The sequence below is a fragment of the Varanus komodoensis genome, unplaced genomic scaffold, assembly GCF_004798865.1.
Source record: "Varanus komodoensis strain SLA01 unplaced genomic scaffold, ASM479886v1 scaffold3, whole genome shotgun sequence".
Classification (NCBI taxonomy): Eukaryota; Metazoa; Chordata; class Lepidosauria; order Squamata; family Varanidae; genus Varanus; species Varanus komodoensis.
Window position 1 is genome coordinate 2,845,573 of NW_025335761.1, and position 17,307 is coordinate 2,862,879.

Genomic DNA, 17,307 nt, shown 5'->3' on the forward strand with positions numbered 1-17,307 from the left:
TACAATAAACTATAATAATAAAATGCCACAGTTCCAAACAAAACCAAACCTAAAATAAAACAGAGAAAATAATCAGAACTATCTTTCTTTTTATAGAATTGGGTAATATCTGCAGGCCTGTTGGTCACTTTGGAGGGGCTCAAGCTTGCCAATGTCATGGTTCTGTTTGAGGACCTACATGTGACTTGACACTCACTGGGCTTGGGTATACAGTACTGAGGAATGAAAAGCCATGAATACTCTTATCTCTAGGGAGCTACATGATCACATGGTTCCTGAGAGATAATCATGGCTTTTCTCTAGAGTTATTCAAGCAGGATTCATGGCAGTCTGCATGTTCCTAAGTACAGGTTGTTCTTACAGTGGGAACTACCTGTAGCCTGATGGTCTGTTTCAATCTCCTCACACATATATTCAACAAATCAAACACAAGAAGAGGAATTTATGCCTTCAGTTCTTAAGATTTTATTTAAATGATTCCAGCTTCCCCTACTGCCCTGTATTGCACTCCGTGCACTTCTTGTTATAATCAAGAAGTCAAGAAACCCAATAGTGGAGAATAGTTCCCCGCAAAATTTATAGTTCAACTCTGTTAAAATAAATTTATATAGAAAAGATATCATTTACAACCCATTCAACCTTTACATCTTCCCAAAGAATATTAAACAACCCAATTACAGCAGCTTCTTAATAGTGTTTTGATAGGACAACATCTTTTTCTTAGCAAATATAATATTCCATTGTTAAAGAGCAACTCAGGAAACTTTGGAGCAAGTGTGATGTACATTTAAAACTTCTTAAGAAAGAAGTTCAAAACCTACATATACTAAGAGTATATACAATTGTGTCCAGTGCATAGCGTAACAGCAGCTTGTGAGAAGTCCATCATCTCAAATTGGCACACCATTATTTTTAAGGAAAATAGTTCACACAGTAAGTTCAGTGCATTTATAAGATGCCTGTTAGGCACAAGAGAACAAGAAGATGTAGAATCACCAAATAACTGAGAAAGAGATAGCGAGATTTTGCCCTTGAGGTTAGCAACTTGGAGCAGTAAAGGCTTCTCCCCCGAATCCATCTCTTGAAAGAAAGGGCTCCTCCTTTCACCTGTTCAGACGGGAAACATATAATCCTATTAAAAAATAGCACTTGACACCCATGCCTTCCAATTGAACTCTCAAAAATGAATGCTTAAACTTTGCTGCTGAGAGGATCCCAAGAGATTTGCTTTAGTAAAACATTCTATGTAAAATATCACTACCATGCCTTGCAAAGGTATCCACCTCCTCCCCTTGGATTTTCCCACATTTTTAGTTTTACAACATGGAACTGAAATGGATTGAACTGCATTTTTACCACTTGATGTACACAAGATACCCAATACTGTGAAGGTGAAAAATATTTTCATTATGGCATGAATAACTCAGCAAGGTACTGTACAACTGTTGCCCTGACTTAGGAAAACTTGTACAATCATTTTTATGGGGTCTATGGGCCAGCAAAGAACTAACAATATAAGTAATAATTAACTGATGATCATGTACAGAGTGGATGAACTTGGATCGCAATAGCACTGAATAAGCAGGCGTTGTTCCTAATGGGTCCACAGTCAGCTCCTTGCTCACATGCAGGGCCACACTCAATATAGTCTACAACTCAGCAATCTGATAAGCATTACAAAGTAGGACACTGGAGCAGAGGTGGTCAAAAATGGGGTTTGCTGCCCATTACACCAGCTTCCAAAAACTGATTTTCCGTGCATCTTTTTTAGATTCCAGCAAAACCCTTTTAAAAACAAATGACTTCCAGATATTTGCTATTGCACATCCACAACCATGAAAATAATGTGAGGGCTAGCATGTCGTGCTAAGCCACAGAGTATTGATTACTGCCAAAGCAGCACAGGACAGATAACCTGAGAGATAATTGAACTCAGCATAAGTTGGGTTCCGTGTAGATATATCCTCTCCATCATAAAGCCCTTTTTAGCTCACCATGGCCTTTTCCCGCTTTCGCATTTTTTTCCTGGAGACGGCAAACAAAGATCTCTGAATTGGCAGCCAGTGACAGCCCCTACAAAGTGCCCAAGCTAATTGGTTGGCCATACTTTAAACATTTTGTGTGCTCTCAATGTGCACCTTTTTTTGTAAAAACATTTCTATTTTTAGCTAGACTCATTCATCTATAGAGATTGGTAGTTTTGAGGGACTGACACTGCCTTTAAATTTCAAGATCACCATTTATAATCTAAAAAAGAGTGAAGGGAGAAAAAGCTACAGTAAGCAAAAAGAGGAAGAAACTGTCATCAGGATGGTGACCAGTGACAAGCGGAGTCACTGTCCTGGGGCCAATCCTGTTTAATCTTTTCATAAATGACATGGAAGAAGGGTGAACAGTCTGCTGAACAAATTTGCAGACAATACTAAAACTGGAGCAGTGGCCACAACTGAGGAGCAGGTACTCCAGATCCAAAAGGATCTGGACAGACTATGGAAGTGGGCAGGAGACAACAGGATGGCATTCAATGTGGGTAAGTGCAAGGCCTTGCACTTGGGGCATAGGAACAGGTGTCATAAGTACAGGTTAGGGGACAAGTGGCTGGAGAACAGCACTTGTGAAAGGGACCTCGGGCTGCTGGTTGACTGCAGGCTGAACATGAGTCAGCAGTGTGATGCGGTGGTCAAGAGGGCAAACACCACCCTTGGTTGCATAGCCAGAAGTGTGGCTTCTAGATCGAGAGAGGTTTTACTACCACTCTATATGACTCTGGTGCGCCCGCAACTGGAGTATTATGCTCAGTTTTGGGCCCCTCATTACAGAAAGGATATAGCCAGGTTAGAGTGAGTGCAGTGTTGGGCCACAAGGTTGGTGGCTGGTTTGCAGGGGATGCCGTATCAGGTGAGACTGAGGGAAATGGGTCTCTTCAGCCTGGAGAAGAGGAGACTCAGAGGGGATCTGTTGGTGACATACAGGTATGTGAGGGGATGTCACATGGAGATGGGTAGAGACCTGTTCTCCCCTGCAGAGGAAGGCAGGGCGTGCTCCAACAGAGCAAAGCTCAGGGAGCCAAGGTTCCATTTAGATGCCAGGAAGCACTTCCTGACAGTTAGGACCCCGAGGGTGTGGAATGGGCTTCCATGAGAGGTCGTTGAGGCCCCATCGGTGAGGGTGTTCAAAGATAGGCTGGACATACAAATGTCGTGAGCGGAGCCGGCTGGTGCCAGAGGTCAGACTAGACGGCCCGGGAAGCCCCTTCTGACTTGCTTTGTTTCTATGTCATCATGATGAGTGGCACTTGGGCACTTCTGGGGTGACTGTCACTGATGTAGCCCAAATGAGACTGCAAAGGGGTTTCTGAAACTCTTGCCAAGTGGCTTGCTACTCATTTCCTGGTACACACAATGGGGCTGCTTGTCTAGGTTCAGACAACCTAAATATCAATTGTGGATATAACAACTCACAAAGCAAGTCACTGGGGGTCAGGATGGGTGTTGCCATCAACAGGAAGTGATCTGGATTTGCACAGTACACCCACTGCCATGACTTGTCACCCATAGTGGGGCCTTAGTATGACGCAAACTCAGTCAATATCTCAGACTTACCTTTAAGATTTATAGGCTTACCTTTCGTACTATAATATGTTCACTTGTGTTGATAATCAGGGCTTCCCTTTCCTCATCAGACTGCATCTGGATACTATAATCCCTAGGCGTCGACCTGCAAGTATTCAATTCAAGTCTAAAAACAGCAACAACAACCCCTCAAACAAAAACAAACAAAAAACACCAACAACCAAGAACTCAAAAATGAATTTCTTATAACTAAAAGAGAAAGCTTCACTAGAAGAATCGCAATCTGACTTAGGTAATTATAGAAACAGAACCTACAAAATGTATGGAAGCGCTTGAAGACCATACTAATTGGGCTGGGGACTCATGATGCTTCCATCAAACAGACCACTGTATACTAGGATATAAGGACAGTTATAGTATATAAATTGGTCATGATTAGACAATGAGTGTATATTATGACATCTATATAGACATGGAGCAATATTTAAAGATTCATTACTGCTCAGCCAAAAATGTGTATACTTTGTCTTGGATACCCAGCACTTTAACCAATAATTTACAGTCTATCACAGAAGTGAGTACACCCCTCACATTTTGTAAATATTTTATTGTATCTTTTCATGTGACAACCCTGAAGAAATGACACTTTGCTACAATGTAAAGTAGCTTGTATAACAGTGTACATTTGCTGTCCCCTCACTCAACACACAGCCATTAATGTCTGAACTGCTGGCAACAAAAGTGAGTACACCCCTAAGTGAAACTGTCCAAACTGGGCATTATTAGACATTTTCCCTCCCCAGTGTCATGTGACTCATTAAGTGTTACAAGGTCTCAGGTGTGAATGGGGAGCAGGTGTGTTAAATTTGGTGTTATCACTCTCACTCTCTCATACTGGTCACTGGAAGTTCAACATGGCACCTCATAGCAAAGAACTCTCTGAGGATCTGAAAAAAAGATTTGTTGCTCTACATAACGATGGCCTATGCTGTAAGAAGATTGCCAATACCCTGAAACTGAGCTGCAGCATGGTGGCCAAGACCATACAGCAGTTTAACAGAACAGGTTCCACTCAGAACAGGCCTCGCCATGGTCGACCAAAGAAGTTGAGTGCACGTGCTCAGCGTCATATCCAGAGGTTGACTTTGGGAAATAGATGTATGAGTGCTGCCAGCATTGCTGCAGAGGTTGAAGGGGTGGTGGGTCAGCCTGTCAGTGCTCAGACCATACGCCGCACACTGCATCAAATTGGTCTGCAGGGCTGTCATCCCAGAAGAAGCCTCTTCTAAAGATGATGCACAAGAAAGCCTGCAAACAGTTTGCTGAGGACAAGCAGACTAAGGACATGGATTAGTGGAACCATGTCCTGTGGTCTGATGAGACCAAGATAAACTTACATGGTTCAGATGGTGTCAAGCATGTGTGGCGACAGCCAGGTGAGGAGTACAAAGACTAAGTGTGTTTTGCCTACAGTCAAGCATGGTGGTGGGAGTGTCATGTTCTGGGGCTGCATGAGTGCTAACGGCACTGGGGAGCAACAGTTCATTGAGGGAACCATGAATGCCAACATGTACTGTGACATACTGAAGCAGAACATGATCCCCTCCCTTCGGAGACTGGGCCGCAGGACAGTATTCCAACATGATAACGACCCCCAACACACCTTCAAGACGACCACTGTCTTGCTAAAGAAGCTGAGGGTAAAGGTGATGGACTGGCCAGGCATGTTTCCAGACCTAAACCCTATTGAGCATCTGTGGGGCATCCTGAAATGGAAGGTGGAGGAGTGCAAGGTCTCTCACATCCACCAGCTCTGTGATGTCGTCATGGAGGAGTGGAAGAGGACTCCAGTGGCAACCTCTGAAGCTCTGGTGAACTCCATGCCCAAGAGGGTTAAGGCAGTGCTGGAAAATAATGGTGGCCACACAAAATATTGACACTTTGGGCTCAATTTGGACAGTTTCACTTAGAGGTGTACTCACTTTTGTTGCCAGTGGTTTAGACATTAATGGCTGTGTGTTGAGTTATTCTGAGGGGACAGCAAATGTACACTTTTATACAAGCTGTATACTCACTACTTTACATCGTAGCAAAGTGTCATTTCTTCAGGGTTGTCACATGAAAAGATATAATAAAATATTTACAAAATGTGAGGGGTGTACTCACTTCTGTGATATACTGTAAAAGAATAGTAATAATTCAGTGAAAAAATAGGAACTCTATTAATAAATTGGTGTTTTTCAGCATGTATTCTACTCTTGGCTTATCAAGGATTCCTCATTGAATAATGGCAGAAAAGCCTTCTTGCGTACAGAAACTCATACTGCCTTGAAATGGAAGCCCTGCGGGAATGTGTCCTCAGTTAGCACAATACAACAGGCTGGTGACCAGCTCTTTCTATGAACTGCATAGTCACTCAAACAAGCTCTCAAATGCCCACAGTGTGCACTGGCTTCACAGCCAAGAAGTCACTAGGAAAAGGAAGTCTGAAAGCCACTGCAGTAAGTTACATTATTTTATATTGTTATTTATTTTATATTGTTATTTTTATATTGTTATTTTTGTATTTTATGTTGTGAGCCACCCCGAGGCTTTGGCGAATGGGGCAGCATAGAAATGTTTTAATAAATAAATAAATACAGTGAACTGTGAGGAAATAAATAGAAAATATAAAAAGAAATGAACGTGTATAATCTGGACCTTCCATCTAATGCAGAGTAATATATTTAATATTGAGTGCTTTAATGTCAATACATCCTGATGGGTGAATGCATTAGTCCACTGCAACAATAGTTTTGTTAATAAATGGTTTCAATGACACAATGCTTGCCTACCAACATCGACACACTTTTAAATTAGCCCAAAAGATCTCCTCAGATACTGCTACCTTTTTATTTGTTCCTCAGAAAGTCCCAAGGCCTCTTCTGCAATTTGCCGCTTGTTCCTCTCTTCGGACAATGCTTCCGTTAGTTGCAAAACAGTTCGTTGTGCTGAATCGTGTTGTGCTTCCATATCTGCAAGCCTAGAGAACACCCAAACTCTAAATATTTAATTCAAAGCCAAAGCAACTGACATCTTTTGCTTTCTGAGCTTATTCTTAATAGGGCACTATACAGATATTACTTGTTTTAAGAATAAAGCTTTTAAAAAGTTACTATTTTAACTACAGTAATATTTTCTTACAATTTTCTGTCTTGTCATGAAAAATGTGCAATAGTTTGTATTTGAGCTATACTTTACCAGAAAGTAGAAACAATCCTGACCTTTTCCTGAGTTTATCAAGCTCCATATTGTCAATTTCAACAATAACAGCAGCTCTTTCTTGGGGAGCGCCTGGAGGAACCTCTGCCTGTAGTTCATCCTAAATACAACAGTTAATATGGTAGTTATATAGAAATTCTTCAAAAATATTAAATTCCTGTTTAATAAAATTAACCTATTTCATATTTCTGTATGGTCGTATTTAACTTAATACTTCCAAAATTAATTGATAAGCTGGTTTACTAAATTTACTACAATTACCTTAAGCCTTCAAGTAAACTCTTCAGGTATGATAAAACAAGTACAATGAACATATGAGAGCAATGTGTCCCTTAAATGTGGCACAGCCGGTAATTTGTCTTTCTCCCATCCCTTCTCACTCGCACACCTATCTTCTGCCTGCCTTAAATGTTATACTATCATCTTTTTAGTTAAGGTTAATCATGTTCTCATCAACCAGGGTTTATAACAGGTTGAAATATTAACCAAGAATATTGGTTAATCAAGAAATCGAATTAGCCTTAATTGTGTGATTGTAACACTTTTACCAAGTGAGGGATATTGTCAAAAATATGGTCTTAATAACAGCAAACCATATTTATATTTCTAAAATAGATGATCATTTAAAAATCATACAGCATATAAATGAAAATGATTTGGATTGAAATAGATGTTGGCACATCTACAGCCAGAGAAAAAATACTTATGCAATTTCTAAGTGTCTGATTATACTTTTGTGAATCCTATTGAATCAACAGTGCATTGCTAAACAAAGCACAGTATTTTGGCATTTGATGAAGCTTTCAGTAGAAACATATTCCTGAATGACAATCCAGAAATTGTGACTAGTCTTGTTTTCTTGAGTTCAAGAAAGACTTTGCATTTTAGAGTTTGCAACATTCATCTTAACAAAAGCTTTTGTTCCAGCATAGATACAGTTGTTCTAAGAATTAATCATAGAATCATAAGAATAGTAGAATTGGAAGGGGCTATGAAGGTCATCAGGTCCAACCCCCTGCTGTTGCAGTACACCAAGTTACACCATCCCACTGAGATGGCTGCCAAGTTTCTTTCTGAAAGTCTCTAGTGTGGGAGAGCCCACCACATCTCAAGGCAGCTGTATGAGGCTTTGTATTACGGAAAGTTTCAAAAATGCTTAGAAGAAATTATTAATAATTTCCTGGTTTATGGATCCACCATCCCTGACCAACAGGGAAGACTCCAATGCAAATAACTGAAAAAGTCATATACAACTTGAGAACAGTGCTCACAACAGAGCTTTGTTAGTGCAGTGCTGAATCCTTTTTTCATTTGCACATAAAGGTAAGTTTTTAGTTTGAACTTGGCTAATCAACCAAGCAACACAAAATATCAAAAGCATGCTGGCTATTATATCTGCTTGTATGCCCATAGTGTTCTTTCTTGGACTGAAACCAAAACCAGGAACTAGAGTAGAACAAAGACAGAAATTCCTGTCTTCAGTGGAATGACACTGAGTAATCCTTCCTGCTTGATACTCAGTAGGGAATACTGACACCCCACACGTCTCCTCCTAACCAGTATGTTGGAATTTTTTTCCTTCCAAGTTCAAGGTACATCCAAAAGATAGGTTACAATGGGAACACTGTCACCTTTCAACCTTGGCTTGAAGGATGGAGTCATGTTGTCACTGAGGCTGTGAAGACAGTACATAGTATATATATAGTGCTTTGGTTGGCAGGGAGAGAAAACAGTGGCAGTGCCTTGCATTAGCGCCACACTTTCTTGAACTTTTCTTGAGGTTATTTAATAATGTGCATATATTTGTGTGTATATAGGGTTGTGTGTGCGTGTGTTAAAAGAATCTAAACTCTATTCAATGGACACTCAAGTTTTATGCTCAATCTAATTTTGTAAATTAGATAGGAATAAAGAAAGATGGCTCATATCAGACAAACAGATAGGAATAAGTCTGAAAGAAAGGTATGAGCAGGCTTTGTACCCTTCCTTTCCTCTCTTGAACATTCAATCTAGTTGAAAAGCTTTGAGCAAGGATCTCATCCTCTCTTTCTTCTACCATCCCGCCAACTTTTTCAAAACAAACTAGGTGCAACCCCTTTCTCCTTGCAAGTCAGCAATTCAATCAAACATGGGAGATTCCTTAGGCCTTCAGAAACTGAGTTAAACTAGACTCTCCAGCAATGAGAATTAAAAGCTTTCTGTGCTTTCTTACCTGAGCAGTACCTTGAACAGAAGAAACTTGTACTTGATATTCTCTTTCAAGCTGCAAGTAACAATTCTGCAGATCAGCATAATGGAGTTGACTATCCCGCAAAGTCTGGGACACTGTTTTTAGCTGTGTAGTCAATATATTTTTTTCTTCTACTGACTGCATTGCCTGAAATAATTTGGATGCGGTAAACTACCAGCAAGACTTTTGACTTTTTCTCTTCCTAAGCCTCAGAAATAACTGAACAACAAAACATTTTTGAAAGCTTTAAAAGAAGTTTTAAAGCATTTATCTTGTAACTATTCGGGGGTGGGGGAATGGGTGATTATGAAAGTCTTTATTCCTGAAGCTTTTGCAAGTCATAGGACTATTGCACCAACCTGCATAACAAGCTGCTTTGTTTACATTGAGGAAAAAATTCCATGGTGGCAACTTGTTCAGGATTATTGCATTTCCCGCTGGTCCATGATTTACGTAGCTAAGTATACCAATCTTATATCATAAATTCCCAAGACAAGAACAAACCTGTCATAAGATAAATGCATTTGGTCTACATTTTAATACAAACAATCCTAAGTTGCACATCCTGGGCTAACCAGGTAATTTTCTGACGCAGTTCTTTGATAAAAAAAGGGTTACAAAAATACGTTCGTTTATGCAGGCTGTGTACAAAAGTGTATGCTATTTATATACATTTGGTATAATGTATGCCTTTTTATTTCTAGGAGAAATGTATATAAAATGTATACAGTAAGGCAAATTCCATTTTTGTGTGGAATGTTTATAAAAAACAATTGCAAACTGATGTAGAAATGAAGTGTTAACAAACTTTTGTGCCTGAAAAATTTCAAATTTGTAGAAACTGAAAAACAATTTCATCCATCCCTATGGGGAAAATAAATCAAACATTTGCTGGCTGTATAAGTGAGTTGCTCTACAGTCTCACAAATGCCTGAAAATCAAATGGTCTTCACTAACTGAAGGAGCAATAAATGTGAAGATTCGATTAAATGAACGGGCGGCAAGAACAATAAGTAGAGCAGCAGGCTTTACATCATCCTCAAGCATTTGGTGAGGGAGCACACATCACCTGTTATCTAGTCATATCTTGTCCTAGCCTGTTTTCCAGACTTTCATGAGTGCTGGGAATCTGCCATTATAAGTACCTATAATGTCCGGCAGAGATTCTACATCACTGTGGGACATATTGGTCAATTACAGCAGCAGCTGTTCAGTGTTCCCCAGAGGAGAATGATGGCTGCTCCTGCCATCACCACCTTCAGTGACCTCACCCTCCTCCTTCATTAATAGGCCCTATATACCCACAACTTCAGCTGTTGGATGGTATTGAAATGAAATAAACAAACTCAGTCCAACATTAAAAGGAGCAGGGATCGCTCTCCACAGGTTTTGCTTCACTTTTGACTGGTTTCATGTGAATGAGGCAATTTGCAAAATACACAATTTTACCTCACCATCCTACCACATTTAATACTGGTCACCCTGTCCAGGTTTGTATAGGATATAACTAAAAAACAAGGGAACTAAGTATTTTGCTCTCACTGGGTTTTGTCAGAACAAAGTGGGCACTTTCCATGCACTGAGGAATTTAGATAATAGGGAGAGAGGGAAGCAACTATTCATATGTACTGAAGATCACATTTATCCCAATTGCTCCTTCACTTTCTTCTTTACCTTTGAATTAATCTGCTGGAAGTGTAGCTCTCTTTGGTGCATCTCCTGAAGGCAGCGTTGGAGTTCATTTTGAAGCCGGCTCTTCTCAGCCAGCAACTGTTTCACTTGATCTGGGAGGTCTGTGCTTCCAACAAGAGCAACAGTCTCTAATCCCTTGGACAAAATGAAAAATCAGAATTGGCAATGTTACGTGAACTTTCTATATTCCTGTGGCAATGTATTTTGAAAACATTTTTCTCTGATGTGCTTGGGTAGGTTAATAAGCGACGCATATCATCCAGCACATCCCACTGTGGTTTGCCTATCATGGTACTTCCAAGAACCTCATGGTACCCTTCCAGCAACCCTGTGTGGTAAATTAGGCTCACAGATACAGACCTGTCCAAGCCACGCAATAAACTTCATAACTGATTGAAGACTTTTATCTGGATTTCCCCCATCTTTGACACCCAACATAGTAGCCACTGCACTATACTGCATTAATCAGATGAATCTCCTAACTTTATAAATATTAGTAAGCACAGACAACGCTTGGGAATTTAGATGTAACAATTAGGATTATGAGTACAATTCAGTTTAAATATATTAAAATCCTTCCAAATCAGAGAATTAATTTTAGTGCCATCCATTAGGCTTAATAGGCAGTGAAGACACGACACCTACTCATTTGGCTCTTGGAGTAAGCTTATCCTCAGTTCGGTACCATAACCAACTGTTTATCAGACAAACTACTAAAAAATGAAATGTAGTATACAGTCATAAAAGAGAACAAGGAGAATGAGGCTCCTTTGGAAATATTTTGATCTCTGGATTGTAGTACAATCTATGCATAGCCTTCAGAGAAGATATAAGAGGAGAAAAACAGCCACTCAATGCAAATTAAGTGGTAAGATCTGCACAACTGCATACACCAACAAGAAGAAATGTCCATGATAATTATCAATGTTCATTGCCATGTTGGTGTAGGAGATTTCACAGACAGGCTTTGAAAAAGAACAGTGTGATATGCTGACTGGAATAGGATATTTTCTCATGGAGGGAGAATGCTTTTCAGCACCCTTCCCACTCAAGTACTCTGCTAGTTTGTACCATGCTCAGGTGACTGCAGTTCTGGAAAACAGAGACATTTAATGATAGGACTGCTGGCATCTGGCTTGGTCAAAAGTGCTATTATGTTTAGTGGACAGAAATGTGTTCTACTCCTTATGCTAATGAAATCTTGGTTTTAATCAGACTATGACTGAAGTAGAACGGGAGTGAAAGGAGAAAAATAAGCTGTCTGATTACTTAAAATGGATGTATTAATTTTGAGGACTGTATGGATGTCTAATTTATAACATGAGTTTTTGGTAGAATGTGAAGGTTTGGCAGAAAGAAGGAAGAATGTGATGTATGCTCAGTGGAAACTCTGTGATGAAACATGAATTTGAGGTCTGAGAGCCATCCTGATCTTTTGAATGAAGTATAGCTGTTCCCTGACTAAAAATGCACTCATCTTTGACATCATGTACACACATAATGTGATGTCAATTTAGAAGGCTACTTTGATGACACTTAATGTCACTGATTTTAATGGTGAACAGCAATTTTCTAAGCATTTGTAATACTATGTGGAACTTCCAAGAAAGGACAATGAACTGTTGGAAGACAGATTAGGGAAGTTTCTCAAAGAGGTTTCCAGATGTGTGGACCTGGTTTTAATAGGCTGGGGAAAAGAACTGAAATCTATAAGGGAGAGTTTCAGAGTGACCTCCAATAGCCATTTTTTTTATAAAGATGTTTTGTTCAGTTCTCATATGACTAAGTATGCCAGTTCTGGAGTGTATGCTTGACTTTTGGTAAGAGCCATGGTTGATCTGCTGTTAGCTTTGTCAAGAATGACACAGTATTATTCCTAACATATGAAAAGAATGTTTATCCTGGCTCCAGTACTAAAAGGACAGAACAAGCTATCATTTTCGGTACATTTTATTATAGGCATGTACTGCCATCCATATCTCAACTAGCTCAGAGATTTTGCAGTGCTTTGGTGAAGGGATGAAACAGCCCTGATACAGGCATTACTGTTTCTGGTCTTGCTCCATCCAAATGTGCCTGACAGAAGAGAGCCTGTCGGTTTTTTGCTAGGCTTTGAGCAGTGAGTGGGAATTCCATATGCCCTGCTCTGACAGCTACTCTCTGGGTTTTCGGAGACACACTAACGTCAGGCACCCCAGTACTCATTTGCCTTGAAGACTAGAGAAGGTGACCTCTGCCTTCTCTGCAGCCTGAGCTCAAGCATGTTTCTTTGGTGGAGGTATTGAAGCTGGCAGGAAAGGAAAGCCAATAAAAGAAGAAAGGTTGAGGCTTGGATAAGAACAGAATAGCAAGATTATGAACAGAACAACAAGAAATGCCATAAGGTTTACACGGAGGAAGGACAAATTCAGAGAGAAAGGCTTAGGAATTTTATTTCTTTGGGGGAAATATACAGGGCACCTAATTTTGAGCAAGGCAGAGAAAGAACAGAGGTGGCAAAAGTAGAAAAAAAATGCCTAGTCAGGTGACTCCTGCTTCTTGAGCCTGATAGAAGAGTACAATCCACTCTGAATAGACCCCAACAGAGAAATTCGGGTTTGAGAAATTTTCAATGTCACAGAACATGTTTACACACACATAACTCTTACTCTGTGAGCCGCTTCAGAATTGGTATGACTTGCAAAACTATCTTGCTCTAAATATAAAAGCTATGATGGGAACTGATGGGATAAGATCACTGTGTGCAGCCATGTCCTCCAACACAGCTTTTCCCTCATGCATTCAGGCAAATACCTGAACAAGGCTATAGAATGTTATATATTCTGGATGTTCTTAAAAGGTTCTTGAAAAGATTGTTTTACCTTAGCTGGATAATTGCTACCAGCAGATATAGATCCCTGAGATATTACTTCATGATGCACTCTCTGTAATTCTGCAATCTGTTGCTCTTTTTCTGCAAGAGTTGCCTGGAATTGATTTTGAAGTCCTTGAGATTCTGCCAGCAGAAGATTTTTTTCCATGCTAGACAATAATAAAAAAACCACTGTTAAACAAAGTCATTATTAACGTTCATAGAGTTCTTGAAACACAACTTGCTTTGCTGTGTCTGAGTGTTTGGCTACTGCAGCTTGCTGCTGATTGTTAGCATGTGGAGACCTTGCTATGGCTGAACTGGACCAGAACCTCACCTGTGACTAGACTCTTCTAGGAAGAGACTCATAAGGACAAGCCCTGGTGTGTGCATGTGTGTGTGCGCGCGCGCAGGAGGGAGGAGTTCTTCATACTAATGCCTGGGAAAGGAGGAACTAAAAGCCAGGATGTGTGAGAAACGATGGAGGCAGAAAAGGCCTCTGGAAGGGTTGCCACGAGTAAGGTGGAATTTGGTATGACGGGGAACAAAGTCACAGTGTTGAAGGGCCTAGGTATCTGCAAGCTATTTCCCACTCTGATCCCATTCTGTTCTATAAGTTCTGGTGGACAGGCTGTGTCCCCTGACTTGGTTGTGGTGCTGGTGAGGCTGGAGGGCAGGGGGATGCAGATGCCAGGAAATCTCTGACCTGAGACAGGCTATATAAGCCTGTACCTTATCTTGGGTATGCTACTGGTGCACTGCCCCCCCCCCCCCGCGCTACCCAAAGGAATCCCTGATGGATGGTAGTCTTAGATATGGTGTTGGAGAGCCCTAGGCCTTTGGTCCTCAACATCCATGCTGAGGCTTCATTAACAGGACCGGAACTTTGGTCATCAGGACTTCATGGCCTCTGTGACAGCCATGGTACTCTGTTGTCACTGGCCCAACACACAGGGCAAGGCAAACTACTAAGTTGGCCTTTACCTAGAATCATAGAATACTAGAATTGGAAAGGGCCAAAGGACCATCAGGCCCAACCCCCTGCTCAGATGGCTGCCAGTTGCCTAGGGGCATGGGAAGGTGGTCTGGATATGAAGAGGTAGAAATCACCCTGTTGTCATTGTTAGATCACTTCCTGGTGAAATCTGGTCTCATCAATCTCAGAAGACGGCTGGAACGTAAGTGGAGTAAGACTTGCCATTAGGGTGACTGGATATGTGTAAGAGTGTATGATCTTGCCTACTGTTTGGTAAAGGTGGCAAAAGAACGATCTAGCTGAAAGGACCAAGGGTGATTTTCATGTAATCCAGTGAACACAATCCTGGAATGCTCTGTGATGAGTTTGCAGGACAGTTTGAGGATTAAATCACTCACCTTTGTGCTGATTTGCACACTGCTATTTGTGCACTGTCTGTTCAGGTGTCCAGTACATCATTTGATCCTTGCTTTTTTGGGTTATATGTATAGCCCACCACATGCTCTCTTGACTTTTGGCCTTCATGGTGTATTTAAGCAAACTGTGGGGGTCGACCGAATGTATCTGAGGACTGGTAAACACATCACTGCCTAATGGTGTGGTCCCTACTGCCTTGAAGAAGGCAATGGTTGCAAACCACTTCTGAAAATGCCTTTCTTGAATCCAGAGATCTATGCCAACTATGATGGGTTCCAACTGCCTCATTCCTGAGGCACTTGAAAGTGGTGGCATCTCAATAGCAAAGTGTCCTTAAATTAAGCTGATTATCTGGATCTATTCTAGTCTGGATTCAAGCCCAGTTTTGGAAGAGAATTAGCTTGGGTATCCTGATATATGACTTTCTTTGGGAGAGAGACAGAGAAGTGTGAACTTGTTACTTCTTTTGGATCTCACTGATACCATCAATCAGTCCAATATTCTCCTGGACTGCCTTCATGAGTTGAAAGGTTGGAAGCACTATTTTACAAGTAGTTTGCCTCAAACTTGGGTGACTAAGTTCCACAGAACAACATTGGGTGATTGCACCTCAGCCTCATGTCAGTTGAACTGTAGGTGCCACAAGGCAGCATCTGTATGAAGCTGTCATCAGCAGTCAACAAAAGAGGCCATGCACATTCTGAGTGCTGCCTGGATGCAGTTAAAGATTAGATGAAGGTTAATCAACTGAAGCTGAATCCCAATAAGACAGAAACTCTATGGGTTAGCAGTTCTCAGGTCTCAGAACTGAATGTGCCTGTTCCGGGTGAGGTTATGCTTCCTCTGAAGGAGCTGGTACATAGTATGGCAGTGAGTCTAAACCCATTTTTGTCACTGAAGGCCCAGGTGACTGTGATGCCTGGCATGCTCACTACTAGCTATGATTGGTATGTCCATTCCTGGACAGGGAGAATCTAGCCAAAGCAATCCATGCACTGGTAACCTCACAATTAGACTACTGTAATACACTGATGTGGGGCCACAGTTGGGCCTGGTTCAAAAGCTACAGCTAGAGCAGCATGCAGCAGTTAGAGCTGGGAAACCCAGTTATGCTCACATAATACTTCTGCTAAAAGAATCATACCGGCAGCCTATTAAGGTTCATACAAAGTCCTAAACAATGTAGAACCAGGGTACCTAGAGTCCAACTTCATCTCTCTCTCTCAAACTGACCACAAAGATAATCAGAGAAAGTCTTGCTGGTCATTCCAAAATTATCAGAAAGTTGTCATGAAAACTATCAATACTATGAAAATGGCCTTCACAATAACATCCCCCTTGCGGAAAAACTCTCTTTTTAGTTCCAAAGGCAGGAACTTTGGCAACTTTCAAACACCTCCTGAAAATGCATCTTTTCACCCAAACTTTCTGTGGCCTGTAATTAAATTAATGATTAAAATGTACTTTACTGCAATCCAATTAAATTTTGTTCCATTTTACTGGTCCTATATTGCTATGCATTATTATTACTGTAACTGTATTATTTTTAAAATTGTACTTTAAATAATTTTAATTGTAATTTTAATATTTGTGTTGAAACCAATCAGAGATTTTTCTTACTATTTCACAGTATAGAAATACATTCACTCAATCAATCAATCAATCAATCAGGATGAACTCAGTCTAACTCCCCTGAACAGCTGTCTGAGTGCAGTTATAATAGGGCAGAAGTCCCAGGAGGGAACAACTCCACCACTGAAGGCATTTCTTCCATGGAAGTACATTGCTGCAAAACTCCATGAATAAATGGTAGTAACTCAAGTGATAGCCCCAAAATGCATACCATTTGATGATGACAGCAATATTAACATATGACAAACTTAAGTCCAAATAAATCTGTCTAAATTTATTTTAAGGCAAAATAAACTTAAAATATTCTAAGTCCAAATTAGAGACCTTTCAACTGAATTCCAGTTTAGATTCATAAATTTGAGGGCCTTTTGCTAGCTGTAACTGAAGGCCTGAATCAAAAATACCAGAATTATTAGACCTTGCTCTCTTTTTTCCAATATTTCTTTTAGATGTTAACATCATTTTATTTATGCTATTTTTATCCCACACTTTTTCCAAGGAACTCATGCTTAAAATTACTTTACCGCAATCTACTTAGTTCAGTCTGTAATGAAACTCTTTCTTTCTCAGCCTCTTCATGGAAAGCTTTTGTCTGGTTCAAGTCTCTTTTGAGGTCATTCACTTTGGCTTTTAGTTTTGATAACTCAGCTGTTGCAAGATTAGCACTTTCCTTAGC

At 40.4% G+C, this 17,307-nt stretch overlaps 1 protein-coding gene across 8 annotated transcripts in view; it reads right to left on the reverse strand.

Moving 5' to 3' along the window:
- Positions 1 to 449: 449 nt before the first annotated feature.
- Positions 450 to 17,307, reverse strand: part of LOC123026410 (golgin subfamily B member 1-like) — a 66,261-nt gene continuing 49,403 nt past the window's right edge. For 7 of the 8 annotated variants that reach the window (XM_044436011.1, XM_044436013.1, XM_044436007.1 and 4 more), the window contains 8 exons: positions 17,156 to 17,307; positions 13,617 to 13,776; positions 10,738 to 10,890; positions 9,046 to 9,210; positions 6,836 to 6,933; positions 6,460 to 6,594; positions 3,624 to 3,717; positions 450 to 1,107 (listed from right to left, as the gene is read on the reverse strand). In XM_044436011.1, the coding sequence (XP_044291946.1) occupies positions 949 to 1,107; positions 3,624 to 3,717; positions 6,460 to 6,594; positions 6,836 to 6,933; positions 9,046 to 9,210; positions 10,738 to 10,890; positions 13,617 to 13,776; positions 17,156 to 17,307 (1,116 nt within the window). In that variant the 3' untranslated portion in view covers positions 450 to 948. The remainder of the gene's footprint in view (positions 1,108 to 3,623; positions 3,718 to 6,459; positions 6,595 to 6,835; positions 6,934 to 9,045; positions 9,211 to 10,737; positions 10,891 to 13,616; positions 13,777 to 17,155) is intronic. The other variant, XM_044436010.1, reaches the window with a different exon arrangement.